This window comes from Ornithorhynchus anatinus, chromosome 13, assembly GCF_004115215.2.
Source record: "Ornithorhynchus anatinus isolate Pmale09 chromosome 13, mOrnAna1.pri.v4, whole genome shotgun sequence".
Lineage (NCBI taxonomy): Eukaryota > Metazoa > Chordata > Mammalia > Monotremata > Ornithorhynchidae > Ornithorhynchus > Ornithorhynchus anatinus.
In genome coordinates this window covers 1-22,961 of record NC_041740.1, presented here as the reverse complement: position 1 = coordinate 22,961, position 22,961 = coordinate 1, and the positions used below count along the sequence as shown (strand labels likewise).

The window sequence follows — 22,961 nt, the reverse complement described above, 5'->3', positions numbered from 1 at the left end:
AGTGGTTGCCTATCAACCTCCGCTCCAAACAAAAACTCCTCACTCTAGGCTTCAAGGCTCTACATCACCTTGCCCCTTCCTACCTCTCCTCCCTTCTCTCTTTCTACCACCCACCCCACACACTCCGCTCCTCTGCCGCCCACCTCCTCACCGTCCCTCGGTCTCGCCTATCCCGCCGTCGATCCCTGGGTCACGTCCTCCCGCGGTCCTGGAATGCCCTCCCTCCTCACCTCCGCCAAACTGATTCTCTTTCCCTCATCAAAACCCTACTTAAAACACCTCCTCCAAGAGGCGTTCCCAGACTGAGCTCCTCTTCTCCCTCTACTCCCTCTGCCATCCCCCCTTTACCTCTCCGCAGCTAAACCCTCATTTTCCCCTTTTCCCTCTGCTCTTCCACCTCTCCCTTCCCATCCCCACAGCACTGTACTCGTCCGCTCAACTGTATATATTTTCGTTACCCTATTTATTTTGTTAATGAATTGTACATCGCCTTGATTCTATTTAGTTGCCATTGTTTTTACGAGATGTTCTTCCCCTTGACTCTATTTATTGCCATTGTTCTTGTCTGTCCGTCTCCCCCGATTAGACTGTAAGCCCGTCAAACGGCAGGGACTGTCTCTATCTGTTGCCGACTTGTTCATCCCAAGCGCTTAGTACAGTGCTCTGCACATAGTAAGCGCTCAATAAATACTATTGAATGAATGAATGAATGAATGTTGACGGGCAATTGGATGTGTGGTCAATTAATCATCCTTGTTGGATTATGCAGAAGTAAAGAGGACTTGAATATGTATGTTCTCTGAATCCATTTTTGAACTTTTTAACAAGAGTTTATTGAAACCCCACACTTTTTGTATTGGTGGCTTCCACTGCCCCCCACTCCGGCGTGGTTTGTCCTCAGCCCACGGTCACTCAGGCCGGAGCCTTCCAGTTTCCTGTGACGTGGCTGGATACGATGGAGGAAGGGCAAGGGGACCCTGGATTCAGGACATGGTGAAAAGAATCCATTGGCCATAGGGCGACCGTTCTGATCAGAAGGAAAACGGTCCCGTAGGGGGAAACGGTCCCCCCGGTCCCAGCCCGGCCGCAGCTGAACCATCCCAGAGTTCTCAACCCTGAGAGGGAGGTTGGTGGAAGTCACATGTACTCGTCTCTTTTCCCACAGAGAATCTCCCTGGTGAGCAGCTTTGGGGCCTCCCTTTTCCTTGGCGACTACTCACCTATTGATTACAGCGACGGTGAGTTCCCCGGGGTGGGGGCCAGGGGCTCGCTGAAGCACGCCTAGCCATGCCATCCCTGATTCCTAGGGGGTAGGGGGGCTTCTCCTCTGTCAGTGGGGCTGGAACTTTAATTCAAAGTCTTATGGACTATCAATGCTTAGTCTCACGGAGAGAATGAGAGAAGAGTTCTCCTAGGTCCCCGGCTCAAAATGCACTGGTGCTGGACTGGTAAGGTCAAAGGCCAGAGGCTAAGGTCTAGGCTGCAACCCTTCCAGTTCAGTGTCTTGGCTCAGAGCAGAAAGGGCAGAAGTCAAGGTGGAATGGAAGGATCCAGCCATTCCCTGCTGGCAATTAATTGTCTCCAAGAGGATCAGGGTTCTAATCCCAGCTCTGCCACTTTCTGCTGTGTAACCTTGGGCAAGTCACTAGTGTCTCTGTGCCTCAGTTACCTCATCTGTAAAAGGGAGATTAAGACTGTGAGTCCCCTGTGAGACAGGGATTGTATCCAACCTGATTAGCTTGTATCTACTCCAGCACTTAGAACAATACTTGACACATAGTAAGATCTTAACAAATATTATTATTGTAATTATTATTATCATTATTATTATTAATAATAACAATAATAATTATAACCCTACTTCTGGGGACCCAGATTTCCCCAGGGAAACACCAAACCCAGAATATTTTCCAGAATGGAATAGCCACCCCCAGGTCACTGGAACCTCAAGTTGCCAGATGCCTGGGTGCTGCCTTCCCCCTATCTCCTTCCTTCTCCCCCGACCCTGGTTTGAGACTGTTCCCTGGGTGACCCGAAGCCTTTGGTGGAGACACCTTAGGTTTGCAAAGTGCAATTTTTATTCACCAGGTCTGGGAAAATGCAGATCGACAGAACTAAATTTCATGATGTTGCCAACTCTCACCTATCTTTTAATTGCTAAAAGATACAACATGGTAGGCAGGGCCCGGTAATCTAGGAAGTAGAGCAGGTCAAAGTAGGTTCCAATGGGTAGAGGCCATTTCGCTGGGTGTCTGAGAAGTGAGCGCTGCAAGGGTGCAAGCTGGAGTGTAAAGCTCCTCCTTTAATAATGTTGGTATTTGTTAATAATAATGTTGGTATTTGTTAAGCGCTTACTATGTGCAGAGCCCTGTTCTAAGCGCTGGGGTAGATACAGGGTAATCAGGTTGTCCCACCTGAGGCTCACAGTCTTAATCCCCATTTTACAGATGAAGTCACTGAGGCACAGAGAAGTTAAGTGACTTGCCCACAGTCACACAGCTGAGAAGTGGCGGAGCAGACTGCTTGTGGGCAAGGAACATGTCTACTGACTGTCGTATTGTACTCTCTCAAGTGCTTGGTAGAATGCTCTGCACACAGTAGGCTCTCAGTAAATAGTATCGATCAATAGATCGACTGGTTCTACATCTTTGGAACTGGCAACTTTTCCTCTTGGGCACTAAGCTGTATTTGGTTCCAGTCCTGGATTGGTCTCCCGTTCTGGCAGGGAGCCAGCCAGGCTGCAGGGCTGGGTTTTGAACGAGGTGCACGCATTAACAAGGAATTCACGGTGCAGTTTGAGATGTGGGAATCATCGGTCTGCAATACGTCATTTTCTGAGATCGGTCTCATCTTCTGAGCCTTCTCGTGTTCACGTGTTGGTCCTTTGGATTCTGCCCTAGGCTCGGGGATGAATTTGCTGAACATCTGGGAGAAGGTCTGGGCTCAGTCCTGCCTCGATGCCTGTGCGCCCGGCTTAGAGAAGAAACTGGGCAACCCAGTCCCTCCCCACTCTGTGTTGGTAGGTGTTTCACCCCCTAGGCTGCCAGAGTGCTCGGTCCTCTTTGGGGCTGGGAGCAGAGAGAGCAAGAGTTTGGATCGGATACAGATCGCCCGCTGCTGCCTCAAAAGCAGATCGTCTCCAAAAAGGTCTCTGTTTACTGTACGACACGTACTCTGTCCAAACTCACACCTGCCGGCTCCCACAGAACCAGAGAAGCAGCATGGCTCAGGGGATAGAGCACAGGCCTGGGACTCAGAAGGACATGGGTTCTGATCACGGCTCTGCTACATGTCTGCTGTGTGACTTTCAGCAGGTCACGTCACTTCTCTGTCCCTCAGTTACCTCATCTGTCAAAAGGGGATTAAGACTGTGAGTCCCATGTTGGACAGCGATTTTGTCCAATATGATTAATTTGTATCTCCCGTAGCGGTTAGAACAGTGCTTAGTACATAGTAAGTGCTTAACAAGTAATATTATTATTATTAACATCAGCTGTCTGAAGGATAAAATGGCAGCGTGGCTCAGTGGGAAGAGCCCGGGCTTGGGAGTCAGAGGTCATGGGTTCTAATCCCGGCTCCCCTGCTTGTCAGCTGTGTGACTTTGGGCAAGTCACTTAACTTCTCTGTGCCTCAGGTCCCTCATCTATAAAATGGGGATTAAGACTGTGAGCCCCTTGTGGGACAGCCTGATCACCTTGTATCCCCCCAGAGCTTAGAACACTGCTTTGCATATAGTAAGCGCTTAATAAATACCATTATTATTATTAATATTATTATTATTAAATGGGAGCGGGAGAGGGGAATCCCTGGTTCTCGGCCAAGCCATGGCTCTGCTGAAAACACACTCTGATCTAATTATCCAGCATTTACCCCACTGCTTAGAACGGTGATCGGCACAGAGGAAGCATTAATTTATATCGCCATGGTGTTTATTAAATGTTTACTATGTACTAGACTCTGGGAATGAGATAATAAGATTAGACAGTTTCTGGTCCCCATGGGGCTCACCGTCTAGGAGACTGGAGGAATGGGAATTTTTATCCCCAAGGTAGAGAGAGCAAAAAGGAAACCCGGGGAGGTTGAATGACTTGTTCGAGGGCACACAGCATGCCCGGGACAGAGTTGGAACTAATCCCCAGGCCTCCCGACTCCCTGCCCTGGGCTCTTCCTGCCGGGCCTTGCTGCCATCCCAGATAGGGTAAGTGCCGGCAATCACTCTTAGCTTGTTGACGATACAAACCCAAATCCAGCCACTGCCAGTGTGTGGCTTTCTCATTTCTCTGAAAGGGAAAATTTGCAATTTAATTACTTCTGTAGCATTCTTTCCTTGGAAAATGCCATGAACAATACAGGGTGATATAGAGATCCTCGGGTTCGATGCTTGTCTCTGCTGTGAAGTGAATGTAGCAATGGTCATAATAACGATAATAATGATAGTGGTACTTGTTAAGCACTTACTAGATATACAAGATAATCAGGTCCAACACAAGTCCCTGTCCCATAAGGAGCCCACGGTTTAAGGAGAGAGATTTCCCCATTTTACAGGTGAGGAAACTGAGCTCAGAGAAGCGAGTCTTTCAAGATTACACAGCAGACTTTAGGCAGAGCTGGGATTAGGACTTTGAGGTCATAGTTGCCGTTGCACCTTTTCCAACCCCCAGGTCAGTGCTGTCCATTGTAACCGGGTGCCCCTTTCTCCTCAGGGCACCGTGGCTCCGTATTACAGTCATCGCTACGGCTTTGACCCTGGCTGTAAAGTCGTAGCCTTCACGGGCGACAACCCAGGTGAGGAGCCGCATGGCTGCTATCGGGTCAGTGGGGGAACCCCGGGACGGGCTCCCCGGGTGGCGGGAAGGGAGGACAGATGCCTTAGTGCAGGGAGATAACGGGGCGGAAGGGGCCGCGGGCATCACCTGGGTCTCTTGGGCGTGGATTCAGTCTCGCTGCCTGGGGCGCTGTCTTTGAACCGAAGGGATGTTGATATTTCCCTTGGTCGCCATTCTGGCCCCCTAGGTTGGTTTGGTGGTGAAAGCCCACCCTGCACACTCTGCTCCTCTGCCATTAACCTCCTCACGGTGCCTCATTCTCACCTGTCGTGCCGTCAACTCCCGGCCCATGGTGTCTTACCTTTGGCCTGGAATGCCCTCCCCCCTTACACCCGCCTAACTAGCTCTCTTGCCCGCTTCAAAACCCTACTTAGAGCTCACCTCCTCCAGGAGGCCTTCCCAGACTGAGCCCCCCCTTTTCCTCTGCTGCTTCTCCCCTCCCCATCGCCCCTACTCCCTCCCTCGGCTCTACCCCCTTCCCTTCCCCAAAGCACTCGTGTATATTTGTACATATTTACTACTCTATTTTATTAATGATGTGTATATATGTCTATGATTCTATTCATCTATTTTGATGGTAGTGATGCCTGTCTACTTGTTTTGTTTTGTTGTCTGTCTCCCCCTTCTAGACTGTGAGCCTCTTGTTGGGCAGGGATTGTCTCTATCTGTTGCTGAATTGTACTTTCCAAGCTCTTAGTACAGTACTCTGTACACAGTAAGCACTCAATAAATTCGATTGAATGAGTGAATGGAAGGTCCCAGGTCTTGAAGATAAGTCGGGACCCCTACCTCCTCAGTCTCTATAAGTCTGGCTGACCTTCGACTCCCCCCAGCGACTTGTCCTGGGGTCGGACATGGCCATCGCCTCACTGTCTCTCTCTGGCCATCCCTGGTCGGACCTGTCCACCCCAACCTGGATTCATCCACCGAACTGGGCTCCAGGTTTTGCCCCTGCAAAGTCTGAGGAAAGACTCTGCCTTTCTCAGGGGCTGTGTGTTCCCTAGGGGAGAGGGAACTCCCAGTTCTCCCCAGGTTAGGCTGTGACTTGTGGAGTTTTTGGCTGACTCCCCCTTCATACCCCCAGCCCTGGCCACCCACCGGTACCCAGACATCCCTTCCCAAGCCCCGAAGTGCTCTAACATTCCCCCCACACATCGCCCTGTGTACACATTCTCGTTCAGAGCACTTGGGCGGCTTGCTTTGGTTCTGACTAACGGAGGGTCCCGTTTCCGTTTGCAGCATCGTTGGCGGGCATGAGACTGGAGGAAGGGGACATTGCGGTGAGTTTCCTGTGGGGTTCAGAGGGACCGTGATAATGGTGATGTTACTGCACCTCGGTGAAAAAGTGTACCATGCTGAAGTTTTCCCGAAGTAGCGATGATACCAACCCAGTCTATCTGTTGCTTTGCCTTGAGCATAAGTCTTGGTCTAACCTCATCAGCTGCTTGGGGCAGGGGAGGTGGTCCATCCCAGGGAGCTGGGGGCTAAAGGAGAGCTGGCCCTGGAGGTCTGGGTGTCTGTGAGGTTGAGGAGAGAGTTGAACCTGGGGTTTGGGGTTGAGTGGGTCCCAGGGGGCTGGGGAGCTTGGGAGAGAGAGACTGGGGCCTTAGGCTGTGGGTGGGGGTGGGGCAGCCCAGAGCAGAGCAAAGCTCACCTGGCCTCTCTCGGCCCAACCTCCCAGGCCACCTCTCCTTTTAATCCTTGCCTCCCAACCCTCTTCCTATGAGCTACATCCTCTCTGGCCTCTCTGAACTAAGCACTTAGTACAGTGCTCTGCACACAGTAAGTGCTTAATAAATGCGATCGAATAAATGAATGAATGACCACCCACTACCACCCCAACAGCTCCTCTGACCCTTTGCCCCTTCCAGTACACTGCTTCGGGTCCTGGGCCGCCCACCCACTTCATCCCCGGTCACGATTCCTCTCGCGAGAGGCACTTAGCTGGCTATCTCCCCCGTTTTATGGGTCAGTGTCCCTCCTCGACAGAGTAGCCCCCCGCCCTCAACACACGGATCGGGCTCTGGCCCCTCTTCCCCCACCACAGCCTCACCCAATCATCACCAGGGGCTCCCTGTCATTGCCCAAAATGTCGGCCCGTCGGAGCTGCAGAGTCCTGTTACAATGCCGATGCCCTACTCGTTCGTCCCCCCCCCCCCCCCGAGTAGCTTTCCCCTCAACTGGCCTTGGGAGGTGAGGCGGCGAGGCCTGGTACTCTATGCCAGAGCACACGCACCCTCCAGCCCTTGCCCAACTCCCACCATGGATGGCAGAATCCAAGCGGCGGGAACATCATGGTTCCTGGGAAGCCACGGCACTCTGGGCCTGTCCCTGGGAAGCGCACATATCAGCACTCTGGAGTCCCAGGGTTTGCACGAGGCGGGCACCTCGAGTATCTTTATGACTACCTCTGCCCCATGCCTCTGTCCCTCAACTCTTGCCCTACGCATCTGTCTCCCAACACTGTTGCCCCCACCTCCACACACCTCTATTCTTCATTTCTGGGGAAGCAGCGTGGCGCAGTGGAACGAACCTGGGCTTTGGAGTCAGAGCTCATGAGTTCAAATCCCAGCTCTGCCACCTGTCAGCTGTGTGACTGTGGGCAAGTCACTTAACTTCTCTGGGCCTCAGTTACCTCATCTGTAAAATGAGGATGAAGACTGTGAGCCCCACGTGGGACAACCTGATTCCCCTGTGTCTACCCCAGCGCTTAGAACAGTGCTCTGCACATAGTAAGCGCTTAACAAATACCAACATTATTATTATTATTTCTGTGCGCCGACCTCCAACCTCTGGCCTCTGCCCACCCCCCACCCCATGCCTCTGCCCACCCCCCACCCCATGCCTCTGCCCACCCCCCACCCCATGCCTCTGCTCACCCCCCATCCCATGCCTCTGCCACCCCACTCCTTTGACCCCTCCATTTCTGCCCTCCCCTCCTTGCCCCCTTAAGCCTTGAGATCTATTTCCCCGAGGAGGAGGATGGAGCCCACCAGCGGCTGTCGTAAGACCCGCAGAACTCCTTCATCTTTCTATGGGCTTGAACTCCCTTCGATGAGTGCAGTGGACATGCTGACTCATCGGCATCCCACCCAGCGGGTCCAGAGCAGCACCCCGGAGATTCATGCTCATCTCCCGGCACAGGTCAGCATGGGCACCAGCGACACCCTGTTTCTCTGGATCCGGGAGCCCACGCCTGCGTTGGAAGGACACATCTTCTGCAATCCCGTTGACACTCGGGACTACATGGCCCTCCTGTGGTAATATTTCACTGTCCCTCCTCGGTCTTAGGCCAACAGGCTCTCCCCTCCCATCCCGGACAGGGCGTTTATCCCTCTAGGAAGAAGAATTTCTCTGCCTGGAGATGGGGGCGAAATCATTTTTCTGAATTGCTGGGGCCCGGAGGCAGCAGGTTTGTGGAACTGGAACAGCGCAGAGATGCCCTTGACTTTCAACCCGAGGCCTATAGGAAGGCAGGAGGGTGGGTAGGCAGGTGAGCAGGCACGTCCTTGGTTTTGAAGAGCACATTGATCTCTGGACCACAGATCCCTCTGTCCTTCATGACTGCCTAGTGCTGGGTCAGCCCCCGGACAGGAAATGTCTCCTCTGGGCCACCGTAGTCACTCACTCGCTCACTCACCCTCTGAGCTGATTCCACCTGCCCGATCGTGGGATGTGGTCGCTATTATCCGGTCACCAATGTTGGGCAGTTTGCTAGCCAGTTGTGACCTTTTCCTCTGCTCTCTCTTCCCGGAATAAAATAGCCTCATTCCCATATGTGAGTACCCCTTCCCTCACTGGCCCCAGGTTCTGCCTCAGAAGGTCGATCTGAAAAAGTTCCTGGAGGAATTGTGGTGTCCAGCTGGGCAACTTGATTTTTTCCACCTTCCTCCCTATGTAGTAGTGATGGCAGTGGCATTTATTGAGCAGCTCCCATCAATCTATCAGTGATTTTCATCGAGGACCTCCTGGCTTCCCACTTAATAGTTCTGGGTCTCTCCCAGATCCTCCCTGTCTGTCTGGAAGCAGTTGGTCGGGTGTAGCCGGGACCGGTCTGGGGCAAGGGAGGTGCAAAGCTGAGATAACTGTGATGCCCATGGACACGTGTCTACGGCAGGCTGACTTGGGTCTAGGGAGCAGAGAGGGAGCAGAGCGGCAGCTGGGGGGCCTCCACTCTCACTCAGCCAGGGGCCCATCATCCCTCGCATCTTGTCTCTGGAGCGGTTTGGGCCCGGAATCCCGCCACACCCTCCAGAGGGACAAGAGGGAGGGTCGCAGGACCCAGCTTCGTTGGGGTTTCAGAGGGGATATGCAATGTGTCGTTAACGTCTGGAAACCATTAAGAGCTGACGTTACCCACGAAGCCAGATGGACCAATTGTGTGAGGCAGCGGCCACCTGGGAGGATGAGGGACCCCCCCCGCTGGCCAGATCCCTCAACGTGACCGAAGGCCAGACGAACGCCGTGCAGCGACCGACCCCGGGCCCGTATCTGCTTGTCGAGCGAGCGCTGGACTGTGGAGCGGCCACAGTGGGTTATTTAGTGGCCCATGATCGGAGATGGATGGACAGATCTGGCATTTAGCCAGAGGCTATTTTGGCGGTGGGTTCCTGGCAAGCCCAGAGCCCTCACCTCCTCGCCCCAGGGGGAGGGGGGCCAGCCCTGTGGGTTTAAAGGTTCGACTGAGGCCTTTTACAATTCCCCCAGGGGCAGAGACCAAGTGTGAGGTTTGGGAATGACGTTCTGTGGGGAATGGGAGCAGGGGTCTGGAATTCAGCCATGGATCAAAGGAAAAGGAGGCCCCTCGTGGGTCAGAGGATGTTGAGGACTCCCGCCATGGTCCCGTCATTGTTGCCTGGTGGGCCCGTGGGCACAGGAGGAGAGTGAGGATGGCTCGGCACAAACCCTCACTGCTACCACAAAGATGCCTGCAGTGTGGGTCCTGCTGATGTTGGAGCTGACAGCTCCTCACTCCCAGTGCCTGGGCAGTGCTACTCAAGAGGCAGGGGCCAGAAGAGGGGTCTGACCGATTTCTCATGGACTAGGTGTGCAAGAGCTTCTCTGTCCATGGCACTCATCCTACGGGACACTGTCTCACCCTCGATGTCGATATCTTGCGATCGAAGATTGACTGTATATCCTACCCTCTGAGATTGTTGGTAGACCTCTCTGCTCTGCTCTGTTTCTGGTTCGGCCTGAAGAGTCTCTGTTTCTCTGACCTTTGCCCAGTCTTTACGGCATCCCTGAGTCCTCCTGCTCGCCCCATGGGAGCTCTTCAGGTCTCTTGTGGCAGAAGGAGCCTACTCCCCCCTTTCTCCCTCCGCCCCTCCAAACCTCTGCTGGATTATCAGGAGGTATCCACGGGTAAACGATTCAGCTCAATATCAGGATGTGGCGGCAGTGGCTCTGCTTTGTGGCCCAGGTGATGTCCGACACTTCTGATCCTGCTCTCGGGCCATGGTTCCCTGTGCCGATTGAGGGAGCAGGGAAATGGAAAGACCCTTGCTGGAAGGAAGAAAGGTTGGATTAACAGCTTTGAAAAGTGATACTGGCATCCTACACGTTAGAGTTAAAGAACAACCAAGGGGCTTGTGAACTTGGGGAAAGAAACCCCGCATCTGGAAAGGAAACCGAATGTTGCGAGGAAGGCAGGACATCTGATCTGTGGGTGCAGAGGTGGGAACCGAGCGACGTGAGTTCCACTAGAGAAATGAGGCCCGGGAGGTCAGGCGTCGGCGGGCCCGGGTTGAGCCAGGTTCGTTAAGCTCGGGGCTCAGATGTTGTAAATATGCACAGTGCACCCTGACATCCAGTGGCATTTTTAGAAGAAGGGCCCAGGTGGAAGGGGAAGGTGAGGTTTTGGGTTTATACATGTTGTCCTTCTGTTATTTGTCCAGTTTTAAGAATGGATCGCTGATGAGAGAGAAAGTCAGGGACACTTCGGCCGCAGGTTCCTGGGACGAGTTCTCCCAAGCGCTGCGATCCACGCGGATGGGGAACGAAGGAAACGTGGGTAAGGGACCGGCCGGGGCTCGCCCTCCCAGGGTGGCCGGGGCGGGGGCCGCACACGGAGCTGAGATGCTAATTCGGCAGCCAGGTCGGCGGGCTCTGGCATGGGGAGATCGGGCTGGGGCAGGGTTTCCGGCGTTGAGACTCGACCGGTTCCGTTGTGAAGTTCGTGGCTCTCGGACATGTTGGGGGCCATGGCTAGAGTCACCTTGTGGTCTGGCGTCTCAGGGGAGTGAGGGTGCGCCTGACCCCGGTAGGCATGGTGGAGGCGAGATGGAATACTTTTATCAGCACTTTTCTGCACTTTGGGTGAAAGAAGCAAAACTAATGCCAACTTGCTAATGGCACGATATTACCTTCCCTAGTAATAGCAACAATAATAATAATTGTGATATTTGTTAAGTGCTTAGTATGTCCCAAACACTGTAGTAAGTGCTGGGCTGGATCAAGCAAGTCAGGTTGGACACAGTCCTTACCCCACGTGGTGCTCACAGTCTTAATCCTCACTTTTTGGATGAGGTAACTGAGGCCCAGGGAAATGAAGTGACTTACCCAAGGTCACACAGCAGACAAGTGGCGGAACTGGGATTAGAACTCATGACCTTCTGACTCCCAAGCCCAGGCTCTAGCCACTACACCAGGCTGCTTCTCACAATGTCAATGCCGCTTCCAAGGCTAAACCACTCATTTAGCCAGGCAGTGTCCAGGTCACATGGCGGTCATGTCCTTATGGAAAATTCACCAGCAAAAAATTCCATTTTCAGGGGGAGAAAGATGGTCTTCCGTCACAGAAAAGAATTAAACAGAACAAGCGTTTCAAGTATATATAACAGGAAAAATAGCTTTGAGACTGTATAACTCTCAATCATGTCTGTTTCTGAAAGGGTGTTTAGAATGCTCAGGAGCGTATTGTATCCTTGATTAAATTGCTTTAAGTGGCTCTAGTCGGAGGAAGCCCTCCTGGGTGATCCTAGGAGTGTGTGATTTTAGTTAGAGAAGTCAATATTCCCCGAGAAGAGTCTGTTTGAAATGGATCAGGTGAATTGCAACGTTTTCTGTTAATCCGTTGAAACATTCTGAATCTAAAGGTGTCTGTCTCCTTTCTGGAGAGGGAGAAATTGAGGATTTAGATGCATAAAGAGCTCTAAAGGGCTAAGAAATATAAAGGAAAAGGTTAAGGATCATATTAAGAGATTTAGTTTATCCTTGCCCTAAATTGGGTAAGGAGGATTACGTGCGCTTTGCAGCAGGACGCGTAGCTCCTCTGCAGCTGCAGCCTTCCACCTCTGCCTGCCTTGCCTTGCTCCTGCTGGGCACTACCACTGCTCCTGGGGAGGAGGGGCGAGGTCTGGGGGCTGCAGCTGGGGGCAGACCCAGAGCTCATACCTAGCTGGGCAGAATGGGCCATGGAGACCATGTGAGAAGAAGAATTGGGTCAGAATAAGTCCTTGTTGCCATTCACTAACCCGATCGTAGAGCTTAGTACTAAACTTGGTAGAGTGCTCTCTGGACATAACACTGATTGATTGAATGATTGATTCATTGATCATTTTGAATTTGCTTGTTTTAGGCTTTTATTTTGATGTACGGGAGATAACTCCTGATGCCGATGGTCTTCACAGATTTAACCCAGATAACAAAGAGGTACCCAGGTTTTGTTTGCATGATCACACTTGTGTTTTTCCAATTTAAACCATCTCTCGAGAGCCCTCCCTTTTTGGATTCCCAGGTCTCAAAAGATAGTTATGGGCTTTCTTCTAGCAAAAATAGTGTCCAGTTCAATGTTACATAACGCTCCTTTCAATCCCACTGCAGGCGGGATCCATCATCACATCTGTCCTTAAAGCGGAAATGTATTTACGGTTGTCCTCGATCCTTTCATTCGTACATTTGACAGTGTCTGGGAAAGTCCGAGAGAGGACATTTTCCATTTGATTCCCGAAAAATCCAGGCATAGAAAATGTGACTGATCAAATCTTACGTCGGAGCTATATTTAGACTTGAAATTGATAAATGAGAAAGAAGCTTCATCTCAGAAATCCACCGTGGTCATGAAATGTCTCTTCCAAAATGCACATTTCAACCTATTAGGTGCGTCTGGACTGGTGAAGCAGATTTCTCTCTTCTAATTTGTTTCATAGGTGGCATTTATCACGAGATGAGGTTTCTAATCAGCCGTAGGAGCTTGGGGCAATTTACAGCTTAAAACACATTGTCATTCACACACACCTGTGTGCTCGTGCACGCATGTGCGATAGAAGAGGGAAGCAGAACGTGTGCTCAGTAAGGTCACAATGATCATTGTGTGCCACTTGAGAAGCCAGACTCAGACTTGAGTCACCCGGTAGCATCAGAGTGTTTTATCAGAAGTGACAATCTCCGTGCCTGTTCAATCATCAAGATTTCAGCAACCTGCCCGGAGGGATCGCCAGTGGAGCCAGTGGTTTGTCCTGTCCAGCTTGGCTTTTCTCATCCCCTCCAGTGGTGTTCCCCTGGGGCACGGAGGGCAATGAGTGAGCAGCTGGGCAGGGGGCAGGATGAGGAACAGCAGGTGCAGGGATTTCAATGGCCAGCACGCCCACAGGCCCCGAGCCGGTGGGTGGTTGCTTGGGTAGCCATAGTCCTCTACGCCTGTACGTGCTCTTCTGCCCTACCTGTCCACCAAGCAAGATGCACTGGGGGATTTTTCAGGTAGAAACTTCCCCGCTGACGTCTGGGCCCCAGTGGGGCTCTCGGTCCCCTGATATTCTGGCTACCTCACCCCACCACCATCCAAGCGTGCGCCCCCCTGCCCCCCCCCCCCCCGAGACACATACCATCCCTTCTATGGCGGCGGGGAGGACGGACTTTGGATGGAACAGGATAATTTCCTGTCTTTCTGTTTGGTTCCAGGTGACAGACTTTTTAAAGGAGGTAGAGATCCGAGCCTTGATTGAAGGGCAGTTCATGGCCAAAGGATTCATGCGAGAGACTGGGCCACAGAGTCAGTAAGTGTGTTGGCAGAGGGGTTGAGCTGCCCTGTGGCAGAGCTGCCCTGAGTCTGGCTTTATGGTGGGGCAACTGATGGTAGATCTGATCCCGGCCCAGACCTGCCGCCCTGCTGCCCGACGGAGTGAGGAGGGGATGTGTGCGGCGAGTGGGGTTTTTTTTGTTATGGTATTTGTTAATGATGGTATTTGGTAAGCACTTATTAGCTGCCAGACACTGTACTAAATGTTGGGATAGACATAAGCTCATCTGGTCTGGCTCAGTCCCTGTCCTATGCAGGGCTCACATTCTTAATCCCCATTTTACAGATGAAGTAACTGCAATCTGGAGAAGTTACTTGCTCAAGGTCACACAACAAAAAGGGGGCAGAGCTGGCATTAGAACCTGCTTCCTTCTGACTCCCAGGCCTGTGATCTACCCACCTGAACATGCTGCTTCTAAGTAGTGGGCTCATCCAGGGTTTGAACCTGGGACCTCTTGCACCCTAAGCGAGAATCCCACCCCTGGATCAATGAGTGGACGAGAAGCAACATGGCCAAGTGGAAAGATCGTGGACCTGGGAGTCAGAGGACCTGGGTTTTAGTCCCAGCTTTGCCACTTGCCTGCTGTGTGACCTTGAGTAATTAATTTCAAATCTCTGTGCCTCAGATTCCTCAACTCTAAATGGGGATTCAATGCCTATTCCCCCTTCTATTTAGATTTTTAGCCTTGTGGGACAGGAAATATGTCTGAATAGATGATCTTGAGTCTACCCTAGTGCTTAGTACAGTGCTTGGTCCAGAGTAGGCACTTAATACCACTGTTGTTATTATTTATTATTATTATGAGTGGGATTCCCAAGCAACTGCTGAAGATGAGTCATAACGGAGCGCTCAGGCTCCGAGCAGGCAGAATCGGTGACCTCGGGACCCAGAGACGCCCGGCCCCACTCATGCCCACCACATAGGGCGTGCCCACCTGTGGGATGGCAGTCGGAAGTGGGGTCGCTCTCCTTGAGTGGAGTTGCTCTCCTCGAGTGGGGTCGCTCTCCTCGAGTGGGGTCGCTCTCCTTGAGTGGGGTCACTCTCCTCGAGCAGAGGCTGTCTCTCGTGAGGTCGTCTCCAGAGTGGTAAAGTGGGGAAAGGAAAAGGCTGGCCCCAAGGTCAGATTGACCACGTGTCTGCCTCACCCTGGGGCCTGGCCCGGGAGCTGATGCGGGAGCAGCCCGCAGGACCCCAGGAGTGGTGAATGCTCATCCTTCGCTTGATGAGAGTCTTCAACGTCAAGGCGGCCGATGGGTTTATCCGTCGTGACCATCTGCATCTTTGCATTCAACCGCAGGGCCGACCACAAGGATTCTGGCTACCGGAGGTGCCTCTGGAAATGTGGAGATTTTACAGGTGAGGGGTGGCGGCCCATTTACCACCGCACAGACTGGACTTCTCTTTCTGTAACCGTGAGCTCAGCCCCCCGCAGGTGGAGTTGGGAGGAACCAGGCCAGGGAGGACGAGACCAAGGAGGAACCCATGGACATCCATGATTGGGGTGCTCTGTTGGGGGAACAGAGTGGAAACTGGGGGGACTCTTGATTGGAGTGGGGATATTGGTGCTGGGGAGAGGAGGAAGAGAGAGGGAGTTTCTGTTCCGTTAGGAGCAGGCGGAGGGCAGGAGGAGTGGACTGTGGACTGAGGACTAGAGGAAAGACCCCCAGGGCGGGCACCTAGCACCCACCAGGCTCACAGACACATTCAGATGTTTGAGTTTATGAAGGACTGTGATACCACAGTACCACAGTACTTATGTCAGTATTCTAATACTTTTCTTATATTTTCTTATATTTTCTTTTATATTTTTCTTATATTTTCTTTTTATACTTTTCTCCTACACATAATATATTTTAACATCCATCTCCCACTATAGACCGTAAGCCCTCTGTGGACAGGGATTGCATCTGCAAAATCCATTGTATATTCCCAAGCACTTAGTACAGTGTCTTGCACCCGGTACTTATTCAATAGATACCACCCATCGATCGATTGAATGATTTATTCCCCCTTCCACATTCGTTTCTGGGAAAACTTTTTAAGTCATCACTTGTCTAGACTTAAAATCTCCCGACTGGAGTCAGTTCCTTTTCCCTTCTGACTGTTTGGAATGGCTTTTGAAGAAGTCCCAGTGACAAGGGCACGATTCTTCAGCTGTCGACTTTCACGTTCCATCTGTAAAGGGTTCTGCTGAGTGGGTTGGCGATAGGATGTTTCCAGGTCTGAAACCAGAGTGGGTTTCCTCGAGACCCTTCGTCCGATCCCTGGGGCGACCCCCGGGAGCTGCTCCGTGAGGCTGATCGCCAGGAAGTGTTTGGTCAGTCGTTCACCAGAGCCTTCCACCCTCACGCAGGTCTTGTCAGATGTGTTTGACGCTCCCGTGTACACAGTGGACACCGCCAACTCGGCCAGCTTGGGTTGTGCTTACCGGGCGCTACATGGTGAGTGAGCTCTCATTGTCGGCTTGGCCATGTGGATCTATTCCTCAGTTAAAACTAGGGTTAAAATGAGAGATTACAATCGGATAGGAGGAAGGACTTTCTGATAGGGTCAAAATCATTCTGGGCAACAGTTGGAGCCAACTTCCAAAGTGCCAACCTGAAGGTCGTTTCGAAGAGTCAGGGCTTCCGCAGAGGGGCCCGTGGCCCTCACGGAGAGGTCTGTGCCACACCGAGCTGAAACATTCTGAAACATTTCCCTGGGTGCTGTGCGTGATACAAAAGGTGTTCCAGTGTCTTGATGTGAACTTGGTTTTCATTCAGGTCTGGCAGTTGAGGCAGGCACATCCTTTGCTGATGTTGTGAAATTGGCACCAGAGCCCAGATTGGCAGCCGAACCGACGGCAGGAGCAGCCCGGGTGAGTCAGAGTATGGGGTGGACCTCTTCTGTACGCTTCATTTTTCCATAGGGAAGTCACGTGGCACGGCCCTCTGCACACTTACCTCAGAGAGAATCGGTGGTCGGTCACTGGGGGCGATTCATAAATCATTTTGCAGAGAGAACCGGTTCAGTCCATCAATCGATCCATTAGCGCCTTACAGCGAGCCCTCCTATGTCCAGAGTACCGTACCCCCAGTCAATCGGTGATGTTTTCTGAGTGCTTGCTGAGTGCAGAGCACTGTACTAAGCATTTGGGATAGGTACAGTACAATAGAGTAGGTCAAGAATGTCTCTGCCCACAAGTTTATAGACTAGGTGGGGAGAGACAGACATTAAAATAAATTACAGACAGATATGTACCTAAGTGGTAGGGGAGGTTGTGAAAATCAAAGTGCTTAGTCCCTGCCTTCAGGAAGTTTGCAGTCTGATGGAGAAGGTGGACACACGCAGTCATTTGCCCAGCGTGGGAGTGGGAGGGAGGACATGCACACGGGAGAATGGCAAAGGGACCAGATGAGCGAATACGCGAATGAGTGCGATGTTGGCGTAGATTGAGAGATTCATCAATCGATCTTCTGACAGATCCACCCATCCGCGTATGTCGTGGGTGTGAGCGCATGTTCGGAAGGACATTGTGTCCTCTGGTGACATCGTGTCCCCCTGCTCGGGCCCGGGGACATTTTGCTCCCCAACCGCTCCTCCACTCCGCCCGAGGCGGCCATTTTGGGAAGCCCCCACTCTGCCTGTGGTAGCCATTTTGGGAAGGCCTCACTCCCTCTTCCCCCTTGAGGTGATTTATCTCCCCCGCCCCCGCCCCGGGCGACGACGTCATTGTTCTCACCATGTTACCTTACCTTTGCCGCCACCTACGGCCGCCACCCACCCCGGACAACCTCAGGGCCCCCCCGCCGCCACAGGGACATTTGGTCATGAGGTCTGGGACTCTCTCGGCCGCTGGCCACTTGACTTTGAGTCTGATCGGGTAGGGTCGGCTCGTCCCCCGACCCTGGTCATCGCCTGCTTATTAACACTATTGTAGTGTGTCTTACTGTACCATGTTGCTATATTAGCGATTTCGCTCGTTATTGTTTATTGTCGTCAGACTTTGAGTTTGATCAGGTCGCCCCCTAATCGAGCCTACCCCCGACCCTGGTCATCGCCCGCTTATTAACACTACTATATTGTATCATACTGTATCATGTTGCTATATTAGCACTACTGTATTGTATCATACTGTATCATGTTGCTATATTACCGATTTCGTTTATTACTGTTTATTGTTGTCAGTGCTGCCACCCACCTCTCTGGCTCGCCATGTCCTCCTCCCCCCCCGCCCTTCCTATCCTCCCCTTCCCTTCCCCTCTCTCGCTCAGCTCTTTCCCGTCTCTCCTCTGTCTCCTCCCCCCTCCCCTCCCCCGCCCTAGAACCCCACTTACCAGCGCTACCCCTTCCCCCTCCCCCTACTCTTCCCCCACCAAACCTCCTCCTCACCCCCTCCCCCTTCTCTCTTCCCCACCCACGCCCCATCCCAGTCCTCTTGTCCCACCGCTTCCCCTCATCCCCCTCCCCGTCCAGGGCCCCGCCACCTCCTTCCCATCCAAACCCTCCCTCCCCCCGCCCTTCCCCCCTCCCCCCTTGTACCCACAGCTACTTTCAAGTGTGGCCTCTGGAACCCCCGCTCTATTCCAGGTAAACTACCTTTCGTCCATGACCTTTTCCTCTCCCGCTCTCTCCTCCTCCTCGCCCTTTCGGAAACGTGGCTCTCTCCCAAAGACACGGTCTCCGCCGCCGCCCTCTCCAGCGGTGGCCTCTCCTTCTCCCACTCCCCCAGACTCACCGGTAAGGGAGGAGGCGTCGGCTTCCTCCTCTCGCCCCGTTGCCGCTTCCGCACTATCCTCCTCCCCCCACTCTCTCCTTCCCCTCCTTCGAAGCCCATATCATTCGCCTCTACCAGCCCCTCCAGATACTTGTCGCTGTCATCTACCGCCCTCCCGGTCCCACCTCCGACTTCTTCAACCACCTTGACCCCTTTCTCACCCTCCTTCTCTCCTTCTCTCTGCCCACTCTGATCCTTGGAGACTTCAACATCCATATGGATGTACCCGACGACTCCTCTGCCGCCCGCCAGCTATCCCTCCTCGACTCTGCCGACCTCCTCCTCCACCATACCGCACCCACTCACCGACTCGGTCACACCCTCGATCTCGTCATCTCCTACTGCTGCACTATCTCCTCCCTCACCGACTCTGAAATCCCTCTCTCTGACCATAACCTTCTCACCTGCCTCATCTCTCACACTCCCTCCCCCTGCAAATCTTCACTACTGCCCCACAGAGACCTCCGCTCTCTCGATCCCATCCGTCTTTCCAATAGGATCTCTCCTCACCTTGCCGCCCTGTCCTCTCTTCCCACTCTTGACGATCAGGTCTCCGCTCTCAACTCCACCCTCTCTACTCATCTTGACTCTCTCGCCCCCCTTTCCCTCCGCCGCTCTCGCTCCACTAACCCACAGCCCTGGATCACCTCCTCTGTCCGCCTCCTACGCTCCTATGCTCGAGCTGCTGAGCGCTGCTGGCGAAAGTCCAAGCACCAAGCCGACCTCACACACTTCAAATTTATCCTTTCCTGCCTTAACTCTGCCCTCTCTTCCGCCAGGCAAAACTTCTTCTCCTCCCTCATCGACACCCATGCCCATCACCCCCGCCGATTGTTCCGGACCTTTAACTCTCTCCTTAGGCCCCCTGTTCCTCCCCCTCCCCCATCTCTCACCCCCAGTGATCTGGCCACCTATTTCCTCACGAAAATCAACACAATCAGGTCTGAGCTCCCCAAAGTCACCCCTCCGCCTCTCCCCTCCCCCCCACCAACCCTCTCCCCTACTTTCCCATCCTTCCCTGCAGTATCCTCAGAGGAGATCTCCTCCCTCCTCGCAAGTGCCACCCCCTCCACCTGCGCCTCAGACCCCATTCCCTCTCACCTTATTAAAACCATCGCCCCTGCCCTCCTCCCTTCCTTAACTTCTATTTTTAACCACTCAATCTCCAAGGGCTCCTTCCCCGCTGCCTTCAAACATGCCCACGTCTCCCCCATCCTAAAAAAACCCGCTCTTGACCCCACTTCCCCCTCCAGTTATCGCCCTATCTCCCTACTACCCTTCCTTTCCAAAATCCTAGAACGAGTTGTCTACAATCGATGCTTAGAATTCCTTAACTTCCATTCTCTCCTAGACCCCCTCCAGTCTGGCTTCCGTCCCCTCCACTCTACCGAGACTGCTCTCTCTAAGGTCACCCATGACCTCCTTCTTGCCAAATCCAATGGCTCCTACTCCATTCTAATCCTCCTTGACCTCTCTGCTGCCTTTGACACTGTCGACCATCCCCTCCTCCTCCATACCTTATCTCACCTTGGCTTCACGGACTCTGTCCTCTCCTGGTTCTCCTCTTACCTCTCTGGCCGGTCATTCTCGGTCTCCTTCGCTGGTGCCTCCTCCCCCTCCCATCCTTTAACTGTTGGAGTTCCTCAAGGGTCAGTTCTTGGCCCTCTTCTGTTCTCCATTTACACTCACTCCCTCGGTGAACTCATTCGCTCTCACGGCTTTGACTACCATCTCTACGCAGATGACACGCAGATCTACATCTCCGCCCCTGTCCTCTCCCCCTCCCTTCAGGCTCGCATCTCCTCCTGCCTCCGGGACGTCTCCACCTGGATGTCGGCCCGCCCACCTAAAACTCAACATGAGCAAGACTGAGCTCCTCATCTCCCTCCCAAACCGGTCCTCTCCCAGACTTCTCTATCACCGTGGACGGCACGACCATCCTTTCCCGTCTCTCAGCCCGCAATCTCGGTGTCATCCTTGACTCGTCTCTCTCGTTCACACCACACATCTATCTGTACCGAGACTGCGGTTTCACCTCTACAATATCGCCAAGATCCGCCCTTTCCTCTCCACCCAAACGGCTACCTACTGCTACGGGCTCTCGTTATATCCCGGCTAGACTACTGTGTCAGCCTGTCTCTCTGACCTCCCTTCCTCCTCTCTCGCCCCGCTCCAGTCTATTCTTCACTCCGCTGCCGGCTCATCTTCCTGCAGAAACGATCTGGGCATGTCACTCCCCTTCTTTAACAACTCCAGTGGTTGCTATCAACCTCCGCTCCAAACAAAAACTCCTCACTCTAGGCTTCAAGGCTCTCCATCACCTTGCCCCTTCCTACCTCTCCTCCTTCTCTCTTTCTACCACCCACCCCGCACGCTCCGTCCTCCGCTGCCCACCTCTCACCGTCCTCCCTCCGGTCTCGCTATCCCGCCGTCAACCCCTGGGTCACGTCCTCCCGCGGTCCTGGGAACGCCCTCCCTCCTCACCTCCGCCAAACTGATTCTCTTCCCCTCTTCAAAACCCTACTTAAAACTCACCTCCTCCAAGAGGCGTTCCCAGACTGAGCTCCTCTTCTCCCTTACTCCCTCTGCCATCCCCCCTTACCTCTCCACAGCTAAACCCTCTTTTTCCCCTTTTCCCTCTGCTCCTCCACCTCTCCCTTCCCATCCCCACGCACTGTACTCGTCCGTTACTATATATATTTCCATTACCCTATTTATTTTGTTAATGAATGTACATCGCCTTGATTCTATTTAGTTGCCATTGTTTTACGAGATGTTCTTCCCCTCGACTCTATTTATTGCCATTGTTCTTGTCTGTCCATCTCCCCCGATTAGATGTAAGCTCGTCAAACGGCAGGACTGTATCTGTTGCCGACTTGTTCATTCCAAGCGCTTAGTACAGTGCTCTGCACATAGTAAGCGCTTCAATAAATACTATGAATGAATGAATGAGAGGAAGGGCTGAGGGCGGTTGTGACTCCCTGCCCCCAGTTCTCTCCCTGCCCCAACACCCCCCTGGAGGGTGGAGAGCTCTGTGCCCTTATCCGGGGGGGGGGGAGTCAGGGGAAAAGGAGAATGACCCCCCCAGGACCCTGTTCAGATTAGTCACCCTGGGTGGAACCCCAGGCTATCCATGGGTCGCCGTACCGATGGGTTCGGCCTGGCTGGGATGGACCTGGCTGTCTTAGAGCAGGGTAAGGGGTAATGTCTAAATACCTAATTATTAAGTGTCTAATTACTTATTTATTCATATTAATGTCTATCTCCCCCTGCCCCGCCCCAGAATGTAAGCTCATTATGGGCAGGGGACATTTCTGCTAATTGTGTGTCCTATACTCTCCCAAGTGCTTAGAACAGTACTCTACACATAGGTAAGTGCTCAACAAATAATAATGTTGGTATTTGTTAAGTGCTTACTATGTGCTGAGCACTGTTCTAAGCGCTGGGGTAGATACAGGGGAATCAGGTTGTCCCACGTGGGGCTCACAGTCTTAATCCTCATTTTACAGATGAGGTAACTGAGGCACCGAGAAGTTAAGTGACTTGACCAAAGTCACACAGCTGACAAGTGGCCGAGCCAGGATTCGAACCCATGACCTCTGACTCCAAAGCCCGTGCTTTTTCCACTGAGCCACATTGATTGTTTGATTGATTAATTGATTGACTGGGAATGGCTTACCTCTTGTTCTTGGGCACTTTTCTGGCCAGGGAGAGACAGGAGAAGGCCCGTTTCACCCGATTCTGGCGTGAAGGGAGCCGGGTGATGAGGGAGTCATGTTTCTGGTCTCGGTTTTCTTCTTTTAAGTTTGAGTCATATTGACGATCTATAGATCTGAATCTAGATCTCTGATCTGTCGGAAGATCGATTTAGATTTTGTAGTGGAAAAGAAATTAGCCTTTCTCTTCCATTTCAGGTATACCAGCCACTTTTGAAGAGGTACGCGGAGCTAGAGCAGAAGGTGATCCGGCGGCTCCCCGAATGAAAGGCTGGATCCTGCTGCTGGACGTTGGAGGGAACGTGAGCCCTTCTCAGTTTTCTGGGATCCCCCATGCTCACACGGGTGACCCAACTTGAGGTGGTGCCATTGATGTTTGACAGGGAGGAATTCTATGCCGATATGTCTACCGGAGGTTTCGTGTCCCCAAAAGTCATTTGCTGATTGTTTTTCTTGACCGTTTCGTTCGGAAATCTATCTGTCCAGAGTTCTGCCGGGCCATCTGGGCCACGGGAGGGACGGTGCGGGGTCGGGCCGGGGGTGGAGAGATGGCTGGGGATAGCCAGCACGCGCGATTGTCCCGCAGTTGCTGACTGAGGAGAGATGACTGGCTGGGTCTCTCCAGACCCCACGAAGTAGCTTG

General features: G+C 52.8%; 1 protein-coding gene across 1 annotated transcript in view; it reads left to right on the top strand.

Moving 5' to 3' along the window:
- Positions 1–22,772, top strand: part of XYLB (xylulokinase) — a 31,871-nt gene extending 9,099 nt beyond the window's left edge. The window contains 13 exon segments of the mRNA XM_029078449.2: positions 1,166–1,238; positions 2,901–3,019; positions 4,704–4,785; positions 6,066–6,106; positions 7,971–8,086; positions 10,724–10,839; positions 12,406–12,479; positions 13,728–13,795; positions 13,797–13,822; positions 15,144–15,202; positions 16,200–16,287; positions 16,609–16,703; positions 22,517–22,772. Coding sequence (XP_028934282.1) covers positions 1,166–1,238; positions 2,901–3,019; positions 4,704–4,785; positions 6,066–6,106; positions 7,971–8,086; positions 10,724–10,839; positions 12,406–12,479; positions 13,728–13,795; positions 13,797–13,822; positions 15,144–15,202; positions 16,200–16,287; positions 16,609–16,703; positions 22,517–22,585 — 1,026 coding nt within the window. The 3' untranslated portion in view covers positions 22,586–22,772.
- Positions 22,773–22,961: the final 189 nt, after the last annotated feature.